Genomic DNA, 20,631 nt, shown 5'->3' on the forward strand with positions numbered 1-20,631 from the left:
TGTCATCCAATTTCGACAACAGAAGAAATTCAAACTACGTCTTCAACCATGCAAACTTCCTCAACGCCTACTGAAATGACTGTTGAAACTGAAACGACATCCACTCCTGAGGAATCAGAGATGACTGTATCCACTGAAGAAACCCAAACTCCAGGCGTTACTGAGGAACCTGCCAGTTCGACAGTATCGACTGTTACATCTTCCACTGCTGTTACAACTTCGACCACAGAGAAAATAGAAACTTCTTCTGAATCCATGCAAACTTTCTCAACGCCTACTGAAACGACTGTTGAAACAGAATCGACGTCCACTCCTGAGGAACCAGAGTCTACTGTATCTACTGAAGAATTCGAAACTCCAGAAGTTACCAAAGAACCTGCCAGTTCGACAGAATTGACGGTAACATCATCCAGTACTGTTACAACTTCGACAACAGAGAAAACTCAAACAACATCTACAACCATGCGAACTTCCTCATCGCCTACTGAAACGACTGTTGAAACAGAAACGACGTCGACTCCTGAGGAACCAGAGACAACTATATCCACTGAAGAACCCGAAACTCCAAACGTTACTGAGGAACCTGCCAGTTCGACAGAATCGACGGGTACATCTTCCAGTGCTGTTACAACTTCGACAACAGAGAATATAGAAACTACTTCTACAACCATGCAAACTTCCTCAACGCCTACTGAAATGACTGTTGAAACTGAAACGACATCCACTCCTGAGGAATCAGAGACGCCTGTATCCACTGAAAAACCGCAAACTCCAGGCGTTACTGAGGAACCTGCCAGTTCGACAGAATCGACGGTTACATCTTCCATTGCTGTTACAACTTCGACAACAGAGGAAATTGAAACTACTTCTGAAACCATGCGAACTTCCTCAACGCCTACTGAAACGACTGTTGAAACAGAAACGACGTCCACTCCAGAGGAATCAGAGACTACGGTATCTACTGAAGAACCCGAAACTCCAGAAGTTACCAAGGAATCTGCCAGTTCGACAGAATCGACGGTAACATCATCCAGTACTGTTACAACTTCGACCACAGAGGAAACTCAAACAATTTCTACAACCATGCAAACTTCCTCATCGCCTACTGAAACGACTGTTGAAACAGAAACGACGTCTACTCCTGAGGAACCAGAGACTACTGTATCTACTGAAGAACCCGTAACTCCAGAAGTTACCAGGGAACCTGCCAGTTCGACAAAATCGACAGTAACATCATCCAGTACTGTTACAACTTCGACAACAGAGGAAACTCAAACAACTTCTACAACCATGCAAACTTCCTCATCGCCTACTGAAACGACTGTTGAAACAGAAATGACGTCCACTCCTGAGGAATCAGAGATGACTGTATCCACTGAAGAACCCCAAACTCCAAGCGTTACTGGGGAACCTGCCAGTTCGACAGAATCGACGGTTACATCTTCCACTGCTGTTACAACTTCGACAACAGAGGAAATTGAAACTACTTCTAAAACCATGCAAACTTCCTCAACGCCTACTGAAACGACTGTTGAAACAGAAACGACGTCCACTCCTGAGGAACCAGAGACGACTATATCCACTGAAGAACCCGAAACTCCAAACGTTACTGAGGAACCTGCCAGTTCAACAAAATCGACGGTTACATCTTCCAGTGCTGTTTCAACTTCAACAAAAGACAAGATAGAAGACACGTCTACAACAATGCAAACTTCCTCAACGCCTACTGAAACGCCTGTTGAAATAGAAACGACATCCACTCCTGAGGAACCAGAGACGACTGTATCCACTGAAGAACCCGAAACTCCAGGCGTTACTGAGGAACCTGTCAGTTCGACAGAATCGACGGTTACATCTTCCAGTGCTGTTTCAACTTCGACAACAGACAAAATAGAAATCATGTCTACAACAATGCAAACTTCCTCAACGCCTACTGAAACGCCTGTTGAAACAGAAACGACATCCACTCCTGAGGAACCTGAGACGACTGTATCCACTGAAGAACCCGAAACTCCAGGCGTTACTGAGAAACCTGTCAGTTCGACAGAATCGACGGTTACATCTTCCAGTGCTGTTTCAACTTCGACAACAGAGAAAATAAAAACTACTTCTACAACCATGCAAACTTCCTCAACGCCTACTGAAACGCCTGTTGAAATAGAAACGACATCCACTCCTGAGGAACCAGAGACGACTGTATCCACTGAAGAACCCGAAACTCCAGGCGTTACTGAGGAACCTGCCAGTTCGACAGAATCGACGGTTACATCTTCCGCTGCTGTTACAACTTCGACAACAGAGGAAATTGAAACTACTTCTAAATCCATGCAAACTTCCTCAACGCCTATTGAAACGACTGTTGGAACAGAAACAACGTCCACTCCTGAGGAACCAGAGACTACTGTATCTAATGAAGAACCCGAAACTCCAGAAGTTACCAAGGAACCTGCCAGTTCGACAGAATCGACGGTAACATCATCCAGTACTGTTACAACTTCGACAACAGAGGAAACTCAAACAACTTCTACAACCATGCAAACTTCCTCATCGCCTACTGAAACGACTGTTGAAACAGAAACGACGTCCACTCCTGAGGAACCAGAGACGACTATATCCACTGGAGAACCCGAAACTCCAAACGTTACTGAGGAACCTGCCAGTTCAACAGAATCGACGGTTACATCTTCCAGTGCTGTTTCAACTTCAACAACAGACAAAATAGAAATCACGTCTACAACAATGCAAACTTCCTCAACTCCGACTGTAACGACTGTTGAAACAGAAACGACATCCACTCCTGAGGAACCAGAGACGACTGTATCCACTGAAGAAAATGAAACTCCTGGCATTACTGAGGAACTTGCCAGTTCGACAGAATCGACGGTTACATCTCCCAGTTCTGTTACAACTCCGACATCAAGGGAAATTGAAACTTCTTCTACAACCATGCAAACTTCCTCAACGCCTACAGAAACGCCTGTTGAAACAGAAACGACATCCACTTCTGAGGAACCAGAGACGACTGTATCTACTGAAGAAACCGAAACTCCAGGCGTTACTGAGGAACCTGTCAGTTCGACAGAATTGACGGTTACATCATCCAGTGCTGTTTCAACTTCGACAACAGAGAAAATAGAAATCACGTCTACAACCATGCAAACTTTCTCAACTCCGACTGTAACGTCTGTTGAAACAGAAACGACCTCCACTCCTGATAAACCTGAGACGACTGTATCCACTGAAGAACCCGAAACTCCAGAAGTTACTGAGAAACCTACCAGTTCGACAGAATCGACGGTAACATCTTCCAGTGCTGTAACAACTTCAACAACAGGAGAAGTTGAAACTTCTTCTACAACCATGCAAACTTCCTCAACGCCCACTGAAACGACTGCTGAAACAGAAACGACGACCACTCCTGAGGAACCAGAAACGACTGTATCCACTGAAAAACGCGAAACTCCAGGAGTTACCGAGGAACCTGCCAGTTCGGCAGAATCGACGGTTACATCTTCCAGTTCTGTTACAACTTCGACAACAGGGGAAATTGAAACTACTTCTAAATCCATGCAAACTTCCTCAACGCCTACTGAAACGACTGTTGAAACAGAATTGACGTCCACACCTGAGGAACCAGAGACGTCTGTAACCACTGAAAAACCTGAAACTCCAAAAGTCACTGAGGAACCCGCGAGTTCGCCAGAATCGACGGTTATATCTTCCACTGCTGTTACATTTTCGACAACAGAGGAAATTGTAACTACTTCTAAAACCATGCAAACTTCCTCAACGCCTACTGAAACGACTGTTGAAACAGAAACGACGTCCACTCCTGAGGAACCAGAGACGACTATATCCACTGAAGAACCCGAAACTCCAAACGTTACTGAGGATTTTGCCAGTTCGACAGAATCGACGGTAACATCATCCAGTACTGTCACAACTTCGACAACAGAGGAAACTCAAACAACTCCTACAACCATGCAAACTTCCTCATCGCCTACTGAAACGACTGTTGAAACAGAAACGACGTCCACTCCTGAGGAATCAGAGATGACTGTATCCAGTGAAGAACCCCAAACTCCAGACGTTACTGAGGAACATGCCAGTTCGACAGAATCGACGGTTACATCTTCCAGTGCTGTTTCAACTTCGACAAAAGACAAAATAGAAGACACGTCTACAACAATGCAAACTTCCTCAACGCCTACTGAAACGCCTGTTGAAATAGAAACGACATCCACTCCTGAGGAATCAGAGACGACTGTATCCACTGAAGAACCCGAAACTCCAGGCGTTACTGAGGAACCTGTCAGTTCGACAGAATCGACGGTTACATCTTCCAGTGCTGTTTCAACTTCGACAACAGACAAAATAGAAATCACGTCTACAACAATGCAAACTTCCTCAACGCCAACTGAAACGCCTGTTGAAACAGAAACGACATACACTCCTGAGGAACCAGAGACTACTGTATCTACTGAAGAACCCGAAACTCCAGAAGTTACCAAGGAACCTGCCAGTTCGACAGAATCGACGGTAACATCATCCAGTACTGTTACAACTTCGACAACAGAGGAAACTCAAACAACTTCTACAACCATGCAAACTTCCTCAACGCCCACTGAAACGACTGCTGAAACAGAAACGACGTCCACTCCTGAGGAAACAGAGACGACTGTATCTACTGAAGAACCCGAAACTACAGTAGTTACCAAGGAACCTGCCAGTTCGACAGAATCGACGGTAACATCATCCAGTACTGTTACAACTTCGACAACAGAGGAAACTCAAACAACTTCTACAACCATGCAAACTTCCTCATCGCCTACTGAAACGACTGTTGAAACAGAAACGACGTCCACTCCTGAGGAACCAGAGACGACTATATCCAATGGAGAACCCGAAACTCCAAACGTTACTGAGGAACCTGCCAGTTCGACAGAATCGACGGTTACATCTTCCAGTGCTGTTTCAACTTCGACAACAGAGAAAATAGAAACTACTTCTACAACCATGCAAACTTCCTCAACGCCTACTGAAACGCCTGTTGAAACAGAAACGACATCCACTCCTGAGGAACCTGAGACGACTGTATCCACTGAAGAACCCGAAACTCCAGGCGTTACTGAGAAACCTGTCAGTTCGACAGAATCGACGGTTACATCTTCCAGTGCTGTTTCAACTTCGACAACAGAGAAAATAGAAACTACTTCTACAACCATGCAAACTTCCTCAACGCCTACTGAAACGCCTGTTGAAATAGAAACGACATCCACTCCTGAGGAACCAGAGACGACTGTATCCACTGAAGAACCCGAAACTCCAGGCGTTACTGAGGAACCTGCCAGTTCGACAGAATCGACGGTTACATCTTCCACTGCTGTTACAACTTCGACAACAGAGGAAATTGAAACTACTTCTAAATCCATGCAAACTTCCTCAACGCCTACTGAAACGACTGTTGAAACAGAAACAACGTCCACTCCTGAGGAATCAGAGACGACTGTATCCACTGAAGAACCCGAAACTCCAGGCGTTACTGAGGAACCTGCCAGTTCGACAGAATCGACGGTTACATCTTCCACTGCTGTTACAACTTCGACAACAGAGGAAATTGAAACTACCTCTAAATCCATGCAAACTTCCTCAACGCCTACTGAAACGACTGTTGAAACAGAAACAACGTCCACTCCTGAGGAACCAGAGACTACTGTATCTACTCAAGAACCCGAAACTCCAGAGGTTTCTGAAGAACCTGCCAGTTCGACAGAATCGACGGTAACATCTTCCAGTGCCGTCACAATTTCGACAACAGAAGAAATTCAAACTACGTCTTCAACCATGCAAACTTCCTCAACGCCTACTGAAATGACTGTTGAAACTGAAACGACATTCACTCCTGAGGAATCAGAGACGACTGTATCCACTGAAGAACCCGAAACTCCAGGCGTTACTGAGGAACCTGCCAGTTCGACAGAATCGACGGTTACATCTTCCACTGCTGTTACAACTTCGACAACAGAGGAAATTGAAACTACCTCTAAATCCATGCAAACTTCCTCAACGCCTACTGAAACGACTGTTGAAACAGAAACAACGTCCACTCCTGAGGAACCAGAGACTACTGTATCTACTCAAGAACCCGAAACTCCAGAGGTTTCTGAAGAACCTGCCAGTTCGACAGAATCGACGGTAACATCTTCCAGTGCCGTCACAATTTCGACAACAGAAGAAATTCAAACTACGTCTTCAACCATGCAAACTTCCTCAACGCCTACTGAAATGACTGTTGAAACTGAAACGACATTCACTCCTGAGGAATCAGAGACGACTGTATCCACTGAAGAACCCGAAACTCCAGGCGTTACTGAGGAACCTGCCAGTTCGACAGAATCGACGGTTACATCTTCCACTGCTGTTACAACTTCGACAACAGAGGAAATTGAAACTACTTCTAAATCCATGCAAACTTCCTCAACGCCTACTGAAACGACTGTTGAAACAGAAACAACGTCCACTCCTGAGGAACCAGAGACTACTGTATCTACTCAAGAACCCGAAACTCCAGAGGTTTCTGAAGAACCTGCCAGTTCGACAGAATCGACGGTAACATCTTCCAGTGCCGTCACAATTTCGACAACAGAAGAAATTCAAACTACGTCTTCAACCATGCAAACTTCCTCAACGCCTACTGAAATGACTGTTGAAACTGAAACGACATCCACTCCTGAGGAATCAGAGATGACTGCATCCACTGAAGAACCCCAAACTCCAGAAGTTACCAAGGAACCTGCCAGTTCGACAGAATCGACGGTAACATCATCCAGTACTGTTACAACTTCGACAACAGAGGAAACTCAAACAACTTCTACAACCATGCAAACTTCCTCATCGCCTACTGAAACGACTGTTGAAACAGAAACGACGTCCACTCCTGAGGAACCAGAGACGACTATATCCACTGGAGAACCCGAAACTCCAAACGTTACTGAGGAACCTGCCAGTTCAACAGAATCGACGGTTACATCTTCCAGTGCTGTTTCAACTTCAACAACAGACAAAATAGAAATCACGTCTACAACAATGCAAACTTCCTCAACTCCGACTGTAACGTCTGTTGAAACAGAAACGACCTCCACTCCTGATAAACCTGAGACGACTGTATCCACTGAAGAACCCGAAACTCCAGAAGTTACTGAGAAACCTACCAGTTCGACAGAATCGACGGTAACATCTTCCAGTGCTGTAACAACTCCAACAACAGGAGAAGTTGAAACTTCTTCTACAACCATGCAAACTTCTTCAACGCCCACTGAAACGACTGCTGAAACAGAAACGACGACCACTCCAGAGGAACCAGAAACGACTGTATCCACTGAAAAACCCGAAACTCCAGGAGTTACCGAGGAACCTGCCAGTTCGGCAGAATCGACGGTTACATCTTCCAGTTCTGTTACAACTTCGACAACAGGGGAAATTGAAACTACTTCTAAATCCATGCAAACTTCCTCAACGCCCACTGAAACGACTGTTGAAACAGAATTGACGTCCACACCTGAAGAACCAGAGACGTCTGTAACCACTGAAAAACCTGAAACTCCAAAAGTCACTGAGGAACCTGCGAGTTCGACAGAATCGACGGTTACATCTTCCACTGCTGTTACAACTTCGACAACAGAGGAAAGTGAAACTACTTCTAAAACCATGCAAACTTCCTCAACGCCTACTGAAACGACTGTTGAAACAGAAACGACGTCCACTCCTGAGGAACCAGAGACGACTATATCCACTGAAGAACCCGAAACTCCAAACGTTACTGAGGATTTTGCCAGTTCGACAGAATCGACGGTAACATCATCCAGTACTGTTACAACTTCGACAACAGAGGAAACTCAAACAACTTCTACAACCATGCAAACTTCCTCATCGCCTACTGAAACGACTGTTGAAACAGAAACGACGTCCACTCCTGAGGAATCAGAGATGACTGTATCCAGTGAAGAACCCCAAACTCCAGGCGTTACTGAGGAACCTGCCAGTTCGACAGAATCGACGGTTACATCTTCCAGTGCTGTTTCAACTTCGACAAAAGACAAAATAGAAGACACGTCTACAATAATGCAAACTTCCTCAACGCCTACTGGAACGCCTGTTGAAATAGAAACGACATCCACTCCTGAGGAATCAGAGACGACTGTATCCACTGAAGAACCCGAAACTCCAGGCGTTACTGAGGAACCTGTCAGTTCGACAGAATCGACGGTTAAATCGTCCAGTGCTGTTTCAACGTCGACAACAGACAAAATAGAAATCACGTCTACAACAATGCAAACTTCCTCAACGCCTACTGAAACGCCTGTTGAAACAGAAACGACATACACTCCTGAGGAACCAGAGACTACTGTATCTACTGAAGAACCCGAAACTCCAGAGGTTTCTGAAGAACCTGCCAGTTCGACAGAATCGACGGTAACATCTTCCAGTGCCGTCACAATTTCGACAACAGAAGAAATTCAAACTACGTCTTCAACCATGCAAACTTCCTCAACGCCTACTGAAATGACTGTTGAAACTGAAACGACATCCACTCCTGAGGAATCAGAGATGACTGTATCCACTGAAGAACCCGAAACTCCAGGCGTTACTGAGGAACGTGCCAGTTCGACAGAATCGACGGTTACGTCTTCCACTGCTGTTACAACTTCGACAACAGAGGAAATAGAAACTACTTCTGAATCCATGCGAACTTCCTCAACGCCTACTGAAACGACTGTTGAAACAGAAACGACGTCGACTCCTGAGAAACCAGAGACGACTATATCCACTGAAGAACCCGAAACTCCAAACGTTACTGAGGAACCTGCCAGTTCGACAGAATCGACGGTTACATCTTCCAGTGCTGTTTCAACTTCGACAACAGACAAAATAGAAATCACGTCTACAACAATGCAAACTTCCTCAACTCCGACTGAAACGACTGTTGAAACAGAAACGACATCTACTCCTGAGGAACCAGAGACGACTGTATCCACTGAAGAACCCGAAACTCCAGGCGTTACTGAGAAACCTGTCAGTTCGACAGAATCGACGGTTACATCTCCCAGTGCTGTTTCAACTTCGACAACAGAGAAAATAGAAACTACTTCTACAACCATGCAAACTTCCTCAACGCCTACTGAAACGCCTGTTGAAACAGAAACGACATCCACTCCTGACGAACCTGAGACGACTGTATCCACTGAAGAACCCGAAACTCCAGGCGTTACTGAGGAACCTGCCAGTTCGACAGAATCGACGGTTACATCTTCCACTGCTGTTACAACTTCGACAACAGAGGAAATTGAAACTACTTCTAAATCCATGCAAACTTCCTCAACGCCTACTGAAACGACTGTTGAAACAGAAACAACGTCCACTCCTGAGGAACCAGAGACTTCTGTATCTACTGAAGAACCCGAAACTCCAGAGGTTTCTGAAGAACCTGCCAGTTCGACAGAATCGACGGTATCATCTTCCAGTGCCGTCACAATTTCGACAACAGAAGAAATTCAAACTACGTCTTCAACCATGCAAACTTCCTCAACGCCTACTGAAATGACTGTTGAAACTGAAACGACATCCACTCCTGAGGAATCAGAGATGACTGCATCCACTGAAGAACCCCAAACTCCAGGCGTTACTGAGGAACCTGCCAGTTCGACAGAATCGACGGTTACATCTTCCACTGCTGTTACAACTTCGACAACAGAGGAAATAGAAACTACTTCTGAATCCATGCAAACTTCCTCAACGCCTACTGAAACGACTGTTGAAACAGAAACGACGTCCACTCCTGAGGAACCAGAGACTACTGTATCTACTGAAGAACCCAAAACTCCAGAAGATACCAAGGAACCTGCCAGTTCGACAGAATCGACGGTAACATCATCCAGTACTGTTACAACTTCGACAACAGAGGAAACTCAAACAACTTCTACAACCATGCGAACTTCCTCAACGCCTACTGAAACGACTGTTGAAACTGAAACGACATCCACTCCTGAGGAATCAGAGATGACTTTATCCACTGAAGAACCCCAAACTCCAGGCGTTACTGAGGAACCTGCCAGTTCGACAGAATCGACGGTTACATCTTCCACTGCTGTTACAACTTCGACAACAGAGGAAATTGAAACTACTTCTAAAACCATGCAAACTTCCTCAACGCCTACTGAAACGACTGTTGAAACTGAAACGACATCCACTCCTGAGGAATCAGAGATGACTTTATCCACTGAAGAACCCCAAACTCCAAACGTTACTGAGGAACCTGCCAGTTCCACAGAATCCACGGTTACATCTTCCAGTGCTGTTTCAACTTCGACAAAAGACAAAATAGAAATCACGTCTACAACAATGCAAACTTCCTCAACGTATACTGAAACGCCTGTTGAAATAGAAACGACATCCACTCCTGAGGAACCTGAGACGACTGTATCCAGTGAAGAACCCGAAACTCCAGAGGTTTCTGAAGAACCTGCCAGTTCGACAGAATCGACGGTAACATCTTCCAGTGCCGTCACAATTTCGACAACAGAAGAAATTCAAACTACGTCTTCAACCATGCAAACTTCCTCAACGCCTACTGAAATGACTGTTGAAACTGAAACGACATCCACTCCTGAGGAATCAGAGATGACTGTATCCACTGAAGAACCCCAAACTCCAGGCGTTACTGAGGAACGTGCCAGTTCGACAGAATCGACGGTTACATCTTCCACTGCTGTTACAACTTCGACAACAGAGGAAATAGAAACTACTTCTGAATCCATGCAAACTTCCTCAACGCCTACTGAAACGACTGTTGAAACAGAAACGACGTCGAATCCTGAGAAACCAGAGACGACTATATCCACTGAAGAACCCGAAACTCCAAACGTTACTGAGGAACCTGCCAGTTCGACAGAATCGACGGTTACATCTTCCAGTGCTGTTTCAACTTCGACAACAGACAAAATAGAAATCACGTCTACAACAATGCAAACTTCCTCAACTTCGACTGAAACGACTGTTGAAACAGAAACGACATCTACTCCTGAGGAACCAGAGACGACTGTATCCACTGAAGAAAATGAAACTTCTGGCATCACTGAGGAACTTGCCAGTTCGACAGAATCGACGGTTACATCTTCCAGTTCTGTTACAACTTCGACATCAAATGAAATTGAAACTTCTTCTACAACCATGCAAACTTCCTCAACGCCTACTGAAACGCCTGTTGAAACAGAAACGACATCCACTCCTGAGGAACCAGAGACGACTGTATCCACTGAAGAACCCGAAACTCCAGGCGTTACTGAGGAACCTGTCAGTTCGACAGAATCGACGGTTACTTCTTCCAGTGCTGTTACAACTTCGACAACAGAGAAAATAGAAACTACTTTCACAACCATGCAAACTTCCTCAACGCCTACTGAAATGAATGTTGAAACTGAAACGACATCCACTCCTGAGGAATCAGAGACGACTGTATCCACTGAAGAACCCCAAACTCCAGGCGTTACTGAGGAACCTGCCAGTTCGACAGAATCGACGGTTACATCTTCCACTGCTGTTACAACTTCGACAACAGAGGAAATTGAAACTACTTCTAAAACCATGCAAACTTCCTCAACGCCTACTGAAACGACTGTTGAAATAGAAACGACGTCCACTCCTGAGGAACCAGCGACTACTGTATCTACCGAAGAACCCGAAACTCCAATCGTTACTGAGGAACCTGCCAGTTCAACAGAATCGACGGTTACATCTTCCAGTGCTGTTTCAACTTCGACAACAGAGAAAATAGAAATCACGTCTACAACCATACAAACTTCCTCTACTCCGACTGTAACGACTGATGAAACAGAAACGACATCCACTCCTGAGGAACCTGAGACGACTGTATCCACTGAAGAACCCGAAACTCCAGAAGTTACCGAGGAACCTGCCAGTTCGACAGAATCGACGATTACATCTACAATTGGTGTGACAACTTCAACAACAGAGAAAATAGAAACCACGTCTACAACCATGCAAAGTTCCTCAACGCCTACTGAAACGACAGTTGAAACAAAAACAACTTCCACTCCTGAGAAACCAGAGATGACTGAATCCACTGAAGAACCCGAAACTCCGGAAGTTACTGAGGAACCTGCCAGTTCGGCAGTATCAACGGTTACATCTTCCAGTGCTGTAACAGTTTCTACAACAGAGAAAATAGAAACTACTTCTACAACCATGCAAACTTTCTCAACGCCTACTGAAATGACTGTTGAAACAGAAACGACGTCCACTCCTGAGGAATCGGAGACGACTGTATCCACTGAAGAACCCGAAACTCCAGAAGTTACCGAGGAACCTGCCAGTTCGACAGAATCGACGATTACATCTTCCAGTGCTGTTACAACTTCGACAACAGGGGAAATTGAAACTTCTTCTACAACCATGCAAACTTCCTCAACACCTACTGAAACGACTGTTGAAACAAAAACGACTTCCACTCCTGAGCAATCAGAGACGACTGAATCCACTGAAGAACCCGAAAATCCGGAAGTTACTGAGGAACCTGCCAGTTCGACAGAATCGACGGTTACATCTTCCAGTGCTGTTACAACTTCGACAACAGGGGAAATTGAAAATTCTTCCACAACCATGCAAACTTCCTCAACGCCTATTGAAACGACTGTTGAATCAGAAACGAGATCCACTCCGGAGGAATCAGAGACGACTGTATCCACTGAAGAACCCCAAACTCCAGGCGTTACTGAGGAACCTTACAGTTCGACAGAGTCGACGGTTACATCTTCCACTGCTGTTACAACTCCGACAACAGAGGAAATTGAAACTACTTCTACAACCATGCAAACTTCCTCAGCTCCTACTGAAACGACTGTTGAAACAGAAACGACATCCACTCCAGAGGAACTTGAGACGACTCTATCCACTGAAGAACCCAAAACTCCAGAATTTACTGAGGAACCTGCCAGTTCGACAGAATCGACGATAACATCTTCCAGTGCTGTAACAACTTCAACAACAGGAGAAATTGAAACTACCTCTACAACCATGCAAACTTCCTCAACGCCTACTGAAATGACTATTGAAACTGAAACGACATCCACTCCTGAGGAATCAGAGATGACTGTATCCACTGAAGAACCCCAAACTCCAGGCGTTACTGAGGAACCTGCCAGTTCGACACATTCGACGGTAACATCATCCAGTACTCTTACAACTTCGACAACAGAGGAAACTGAAACTACTTCTACAACCATGCAAACTTCCTCAACGCCTACTGAAACGACTGTTGAAACAGAAACGACGTCCACTTCTGAGGAACCAGAGACGACTGTATCTGCTGAACAACCCAAAACTCCAGAAGTTACTGTGGAACCTGCCAGTTCGACAGAATCGACGGTTACATCTTCCAGTGCTGATACAACTTCGACAACAGAAAAAATAGAAACTACTGCTACAACCATGCAAACTTCACCAACGCCTACTGAAACGACTGTTGAAACAGAAACGACATCCACTCCTGAGGAACCAGAGACGACAATATCCATTGAAGAACCCGAAACTCCCGGCGTTACTGAGAAACCTGTCAGTTCGACAGAATCGACGGTTACATCTTCCACTGCTGTTACAACTTCGACAACAGGAGAAATTGAAACTACTTCTACAACCATGCAAACTTCCTCAACGCCTACTGAAACGACTGTTGAAACAGAAACGACGTACCCTCCTGAGGAACCAGAGACGACAATATCCACTGAAGAACCCGAAACTCCAGACGTTACTGAGGAACCTGCCAGCTCGACAGAATCGACGGTTACATCTTCCAGTGCTGATACAACTTCGACAACAGAAAAAATAGAAACTACTGCTACAACCATGCAAACTTCACCAACGCCTACTGAAACGACTGTTGAAACAGAAACGACATCCACTCCTGAGGAACCAGAGACGACAATATCCACTGAAGAACCCGAAACTCCCGGCGTTACTGAGAAACCTGTCAGTTCGACAGAATCGACGGTTACATCTTCCACTGCTGTTACAACTTCGACAACAGGAGAAATTGAAACTACTTCTACAACCATGCAAACTTCCTCAACGCCTACTGAAATGACTGTTGAAACTGAAACGACATCCACTCCTGAGGAATCAGAGACGACTGTATCCACTGAAGAACCCGAAACTCCAGGCGTTACTGAGAAACCTGTCAGTTCGACAGAATCGACGGTTACATCTTCCGATGCTGTTACAACTTCGACAACAGGAGAAATTGAAACTACTTCTACAACCATGCAAACTTCCTCAACGCCTACTGAAATGACTGTTGAAACTGAAACGACATCCACTCCTGAGGAATCAGAGACGACTGTATCCACTGAAGAACCCGAAACTCCAGGCGTTACTGAGAAACCTGTTAGTTCGACAGAATCGACGGTTACATCTTCCACTGCTGTTACAACTTCGACAACAGGAGAAATTGAAACTACTTCTACAACCTTGCAAACTTCCTCAACGCCCTCTGAAACGACTGTTGAAACAGAAACGACGTCTACTCCTGAGGAACCAGAGACTATTGTATCTACTGAAAAACAAGAAACTCCAGAAGTTACCAAGGAACCTGCCAGTTCGACAGAAACGACGGTAACATCATCCAGTACTGTTACAACTTCGACAACAGAGGAAACTCAAACAACTTCGACAACAGAGGAAACTCAAACAACTTCGACAACAGAGGAAACTCAAACAACTTCTACAACCATGCAAACTTCCTCAACGCCTACTGAAACGACTGTTGAAACAGAAACGACATCCACTCCTGAGGAACCAGAGACGACTATATCCACTGAAGAACCCGAAACTCCAGGCATCACTGAGGAACCTGCCAGTTCGACGGAATCGACGTTTACATCTTCCAGTGCTGTTTCTACTTCGACAACAGAGAAAATAGAAATCACGTCCACAACCATGCAAACTTCCTCAACGCCCTCTGAAACGACCGTTGAAACAGAAACGACGTCTACTCCTGAGGAACCAGAGACTACTGTATCTACTGAAGAACCCGAAACTCCAGAAGCTACCAAGGAACCTGCCAGTTCGACAGAAACGACGGTAACATCATCCAGTACTGTTACAACTTCGACAACAGAGGAAACTCAAACAACTTCGACAACAGAGGAAACTCAAACAACTTCTACAACCATGCAAACTTCCTCAACGCCTACTGAAACGACTGTTGAAACAAAAACGACGTCCACTCCTGAGGAACCGGAGACGACTATATCCACTGAAGAACCCGAAACTCCAGGCATCACCGAGGAACCTGCCAGTTCGACAGAATCGACGGTTACATCTCCCACTGCTGTTACAACTTCGACAACAGGAGAAATTGAAACTACTTCTACAACCATGCAAACTTCCTCAACGCCCTCTGAAACGACTGTTGAAACAGAAACGAGATCCACTCCTGAGGAATCAGAGCCGACTGTATCCACTGAAGAACCCCAAACTCCAGGCGTTACTGAGGAACCTGCCAGTTCGACAGAATCGACGGTTACATCTTTCACTGCTGTTACAACTTCGACAACAGAGGAAATTGAAACTACTCCTACAACCATGCAAACTTTGTCAACGCCTACTGAAACGACAGTTGAAACAGAAACGACGTCCACCCCAGAGGAACTAGAGACGACTATATCCACTGGAGAACCCGAAACCTCAGAGGTTACTGAGGAATCTGCCAGTTCGACAGAATCAACGGTAACATCATCCGGTACTGTTACAACTTCGACAACAGTGGTAACTGAAACTACTTCTACAACCATGGAAACTTCCTCAACGCCTACTGAAACGACTGTTGAAACAGAAACGACGTCCACTCCTGAGGAACTAGAGACGACTGTATCCGATGAAGAACCCAAAACTTCAGAAGTTACTGAGGAACCTGCCCGTATGACAGAATCGACGGTTACATCTGCAAAAGCTGTCACAACTTCGACAACAGGGAAAATAGAAACCACGTCTACAACCATGCAAACTTCCTCAACTTCGATTGAAACGACCGTTGAAACAGAAACGACGTCCACTCCTGAGGAACCAGAGACGACTGTATCCACTGAAGAACCCGAAACTCCAGACCTTACTGAGGAACCTGCCAGTTCGACAGAATCCACGGTCACATCTTTCAGTGCTGTTGCAACTTCGACAACAGAGGAAACTCAAACAACTTCGACAACAGAGGAAACTCAAACAACTTCTACAACCATGCAAACTTCCTCAACGCCTACTGAAACGACTGTTGAAACAGAAACCACATCCACTCCTGAGGAACCAGAGACGACTATATCCACTGAAGAACCCGAAACTCCAGACCTTACTGAGGAACCTGCCAGTTCGACAGAATCCACGGTCACATCTTTCAGTGCTGTTGCAACTTCGACAACAGAGGAAACTCAAACAACTTCGACAACAGAGGAAACTCAAACAACTTCTACAACCATGCAAACTTCCTCAACGCCCTCTGAAACGACTGTTGAAACAGAAACGACGTCTACTCCTGAGGAACCAGAGACTACTGTATCTACTGAAGAACCCGAAACTCCAGAAGTTACCAAGGAATCTGCCAGTTCGACAGAAACGACGGTAACATCATCCAGTACTGTTACAACTTCGACAACAGAGGAAACTCAAACAACTTCGACAACAGAGGAAACTCAAACAACTTCTACAACCATGCAAACTTCCTCAACGCCTACTGAAACGACTGTTGAAACAGAAACGACATCCACTCCTGAGGAACCAGAGACGACTGTATCCACTGAAAAACCCGAAACTCCAGACGTTACTGAGGAACCTGCCAGTTCGACAGAATCGACGGTAACATCTTCCAGTGAGGGAACAACTTCAACAACAGAGGAAATTGAAACTACTTCTACAACCATGCGAACTTCCTCAACGCCCACTGAAACGACTGTTGAAACAGAAACGACGTCCACTCCTGAGGAACCAGAGACGACTGTATCCACTGAAGAACCCGAAACTCCAGAAGTTATCGAGGAACCTTCCAGTTCGACAGAATCGACGATTACATCTACAAGTGGTGTGACAACTTCAACAACAGAGAAATTAGAAACCACGTCTACAACCATGCAAACTTCCTCAACACCTACTGAAACGACTGTTGAAACAAAAACGACTTCCACTCCTGAGCAACCAGAGACGACTGAATCCACTGAAGAACCTGAAACTCCGGAAGATACTGAGGAACCTGCCAGTTCGACAGAATCGACGGTTACATCTTCCAGTGCTGTAACAACTTCCACAACAGGGGAAATTGAAACGTCTTCTACAATCATGCAAACTTCCTCAACGCCTATTGAAACGACTGTTGAAACAGAAACGAGATCCACTCCTGAGGAATCAGAGACGACTGTATCCACTGAAGAACCCCAAACTCCAGGCGTTACTGAGGAACCTGCCAGTTCGACAGAATCGACGGTTACATCTTTCACTGCTGTTACAACTTCGACAACAGAGGAAATTGAAACTACTTCCACAACCATGCAGACTTCGTCAACGCCTACTGAAACGACTGTTGAAACAGAAACGACGTCCACCCCAGAGGAACTAGAGACGACTGTATCCACTGAAGAACCCGAAACTCCAGACCTTACTGAGGAACCTGCCAGTTCGACAGAATCCACGGTCACATCTTTCAGTGCTGTTGCAACTTCGACAACAGAGGAAATTGAAACTACTTCTGAAACGACAGTAAGTTCGGATAATTTGGAAACAACTTCAGTCACGTCATCCACACTCCAACCTAATTTCATTTGTGTTCGTTACGGAAAATTTGCAGATCCAAAGAATTGCAGCAATTTCTTTGTCTGTTCACCGTCAATGCCTAGCAACTCTCCTCTAGCGATGTCATGTCCTTCTGGTATGTTTTTCGATAGTACTCAAGAAATTTGCACACAAGATCCAATCAGTTGCAAGGGCAAAAATGAACTAATATGCTTCTCAGAAGGTTCCTTCGCTGATCCTGAAAATTGCAGTATGTATTATATATGCATATGGAATGAAGAAACGCAATATTTTATTAGGAATAAAATGGTTTGTTCGGATGGGTTCGCATTCGATGAAAAACTGAAGAGATGTATCGAATCAACTATGTGCTATCCCGCATCTTCATCAGAAACAACTAGATCTCCTTTGACGACAGCTTCATCCGATGTCATAACGTCACTCATGCCGGAAGTATTTACGTGCACAACGTTGGGCAAGTTCTCAGATCCAATGGATTGTTCTCGATACCACGTTTGTGTGCAGGCTGTTCACTCACTAATTGATATCATCATAAATTGCCCTCAAGGGGAATTTTACGATAGTTACAATGAAGTGTGTACTTCGGACCCCGTTCAATGTCCAGGAGAGCCTCAACTGTCGTGTCCAAGAGAAGGCACGTTTGCTCACCCCACTGATTGTAATAGATACTTCTCTTGTGTGTGGAGTACACTCAAAGGGAAGTTCGACTTGCAGCAGTTCAGATGTCCAATTTATAACTCTTTCGATGTGGAAACAGGTACATGTATTGCCTCATCTACTTGCATGGAGAGAAACTCTTCTTTTACTTGTTCCGAGACAGGAAAGTTCCCAGTGGAATACAATTGCAAAGAGTATTACGAATGCAAAATGGCTGATGGAGTAATGATGAAAACTGTGAAAACATGTGGACTATTCAGGCTTTTCGACCGGGTCCAAAAAAGGTGTCGTAGAGAGTGCTTCGTTCCAAACTGTATTATAGACGCTGAATAGATTTGAACTGATTGTAATAAGTTTTTGACTGAATATTGAGAAATATAATTTGAATATCGTAACAAATGTTGAATCGAATTGACGAATCTATTACCTTTTTTATATTTATTTCTAATAAGAACCTTACGATTTTTCAAATTTATATATATATATATATATATATATATATATATATATATATATATGCGAGCGCTTTCGGTAGCAGGCTGTGCTATCGAAAGCGCTCGCATATAGTGAAGCTTCAAATCCTTTTTTGTGATCATATTCATTTCACATCATATATACATTACATTCATTTTTTGAGGTATTCGAAACTGTAGATATTTATCCTTATACTCATTCATGTGAACTTCACCAATATATATATATATATATATATATATATATATATATATATATATATATATATATATATATATATATATGTATATGTATATATATATCATTTCACATCATATATACATTACATTCATACATATAAATTCATTTTTTGAGATATTCGAAACTGTAGATATTTATCCTTATACTCATTCATGTGAACTTCACCAAATGATAGTAATATATTTTTCTATTGGAATACATTGAACCAGTTTTGTTTCGAAATTCTGGCCGTTTGGAAGTTTTTCTTAATCAATAAATCATAATTTCATCCATTGAGACATATTTTTCATTTACTTCCCTAATGTTCTTTGGTCTTACCGAGATCAAAACGGTAGTGGTTTGAAAGCTCGTGAATTCAAGACTTCCTTAATTTTTCGGGAAACTGAAAGTTTCGTGCATGATGCATGACATCAACATAGGTCTTGGGCTATTATGAAGATTGATCATCGTTACTTTGGCAGGTAAAAGGTCTGAATGCTTCTAGCTGGATAACCCTGAACTTCAATTATATGCAACTGAACTCATGCTAGAGAATGGAATTTGATATTATATATTACTAGCGAACCATACCGGCTCTCCACGGGTGCAATACTGATACCAAGTGCGATAGCTGATAAACATAAATTGGTATAGGGTGAAGCGCGGCCTTTGACGCGCTATTTGTAGGTACGCGCCGCCCCCCCGTCCGGTACCGCCGCAAGCGCTATATCCCTGTATTTTAAATATATAATATCTTCGAAAATATTCATTTAAATCACATGCTGTGAAGGGCCTCATTGATCTATATCAAATGCACAATGTATTTAAACTATTTAATTGGATAAGGATTCGTAAAACGCTAAATGATAAAAAATGGTTATTGTGGGTTGTCCCTGAGAAATGGACATATACCATCGCGGGCTTTTTTGTAGACCTATTCAAGGTGTACAATACTGTAGTGGATCATTTTGATCTATCTCGTAGGGTTCAGCCGGCATTTGCAATGTAGCGCCAAAAAATGTGTTTATTTACGACAGCACATTAGAAACCTTTAAAATTATTAATGTTTCTCTATTATATTATGCATTTTATATGTATATAAACCTTCCTCTTGAATTACTCAATTTATTGAAAATCAATCAATATCCGTTGAGTAGTTTTTAAGATGCATAGGGACAGACAGCGCAAAGCGACTTTGTTTTATACGGACGAATATATAGGTTTCCAAAAATCATTTGGAAACCTATGTAATATAACACCATGGGCAAACGTTTTGAACTTTGATGATTCAGTTAACATGTTTCAAAACTACCTGTGAGATATATTCGAAAAATGTGTTCCAATGAAAAAGATCAAAATCAAAAATAAAGAAAAAAAAGCCCTGGATAATTCAAGGTATGAAAAATCAGCAATAAACTT

The 20,631-nt window shown here is 43.9% G+C and overlaps 1 protein-coding gene across 1 annotated transcript in view; it reads left to right on the top strand.

The window, feature by feature from the left end:
- LOC111509190 (uncharacterized) overlaps positions 1 to 19,509 on the top strand; it is a 67,806-nt gene extending 48,297 nt beyond the window's left edge. The window contains 1 exon segment of the mRNA XM_074181680.1: positions 1 to 19,509. Coding sequence (XP_074037781.1) covers positions 1 to 18,852 — 18,852 coding nt within the window. The 3' untranslated portion in view covers positions 18,853 to 19,509.
- The last annotated feature ends 1,122 nt before the right edge of the window (positions 19,510 to 20,631 follow it).

Source organism: Leptinotarsa decemlineata, unplaced genomic scaffold (genome assembly GCF_025532065.1).
Source record: "Leptinotarsa decemlineata unplaced genomic scaffold, Ldec_3_MD MMD2_tig00026314_RagTag_RagTag, whole genome shotgun sequence".
NCBI lineage: Eukaryota > Metazoa > Arthropoda > Insecta > Coleoptera > Chrysomelidae > Leptinotarsa > Leptinotarsa decemlineata.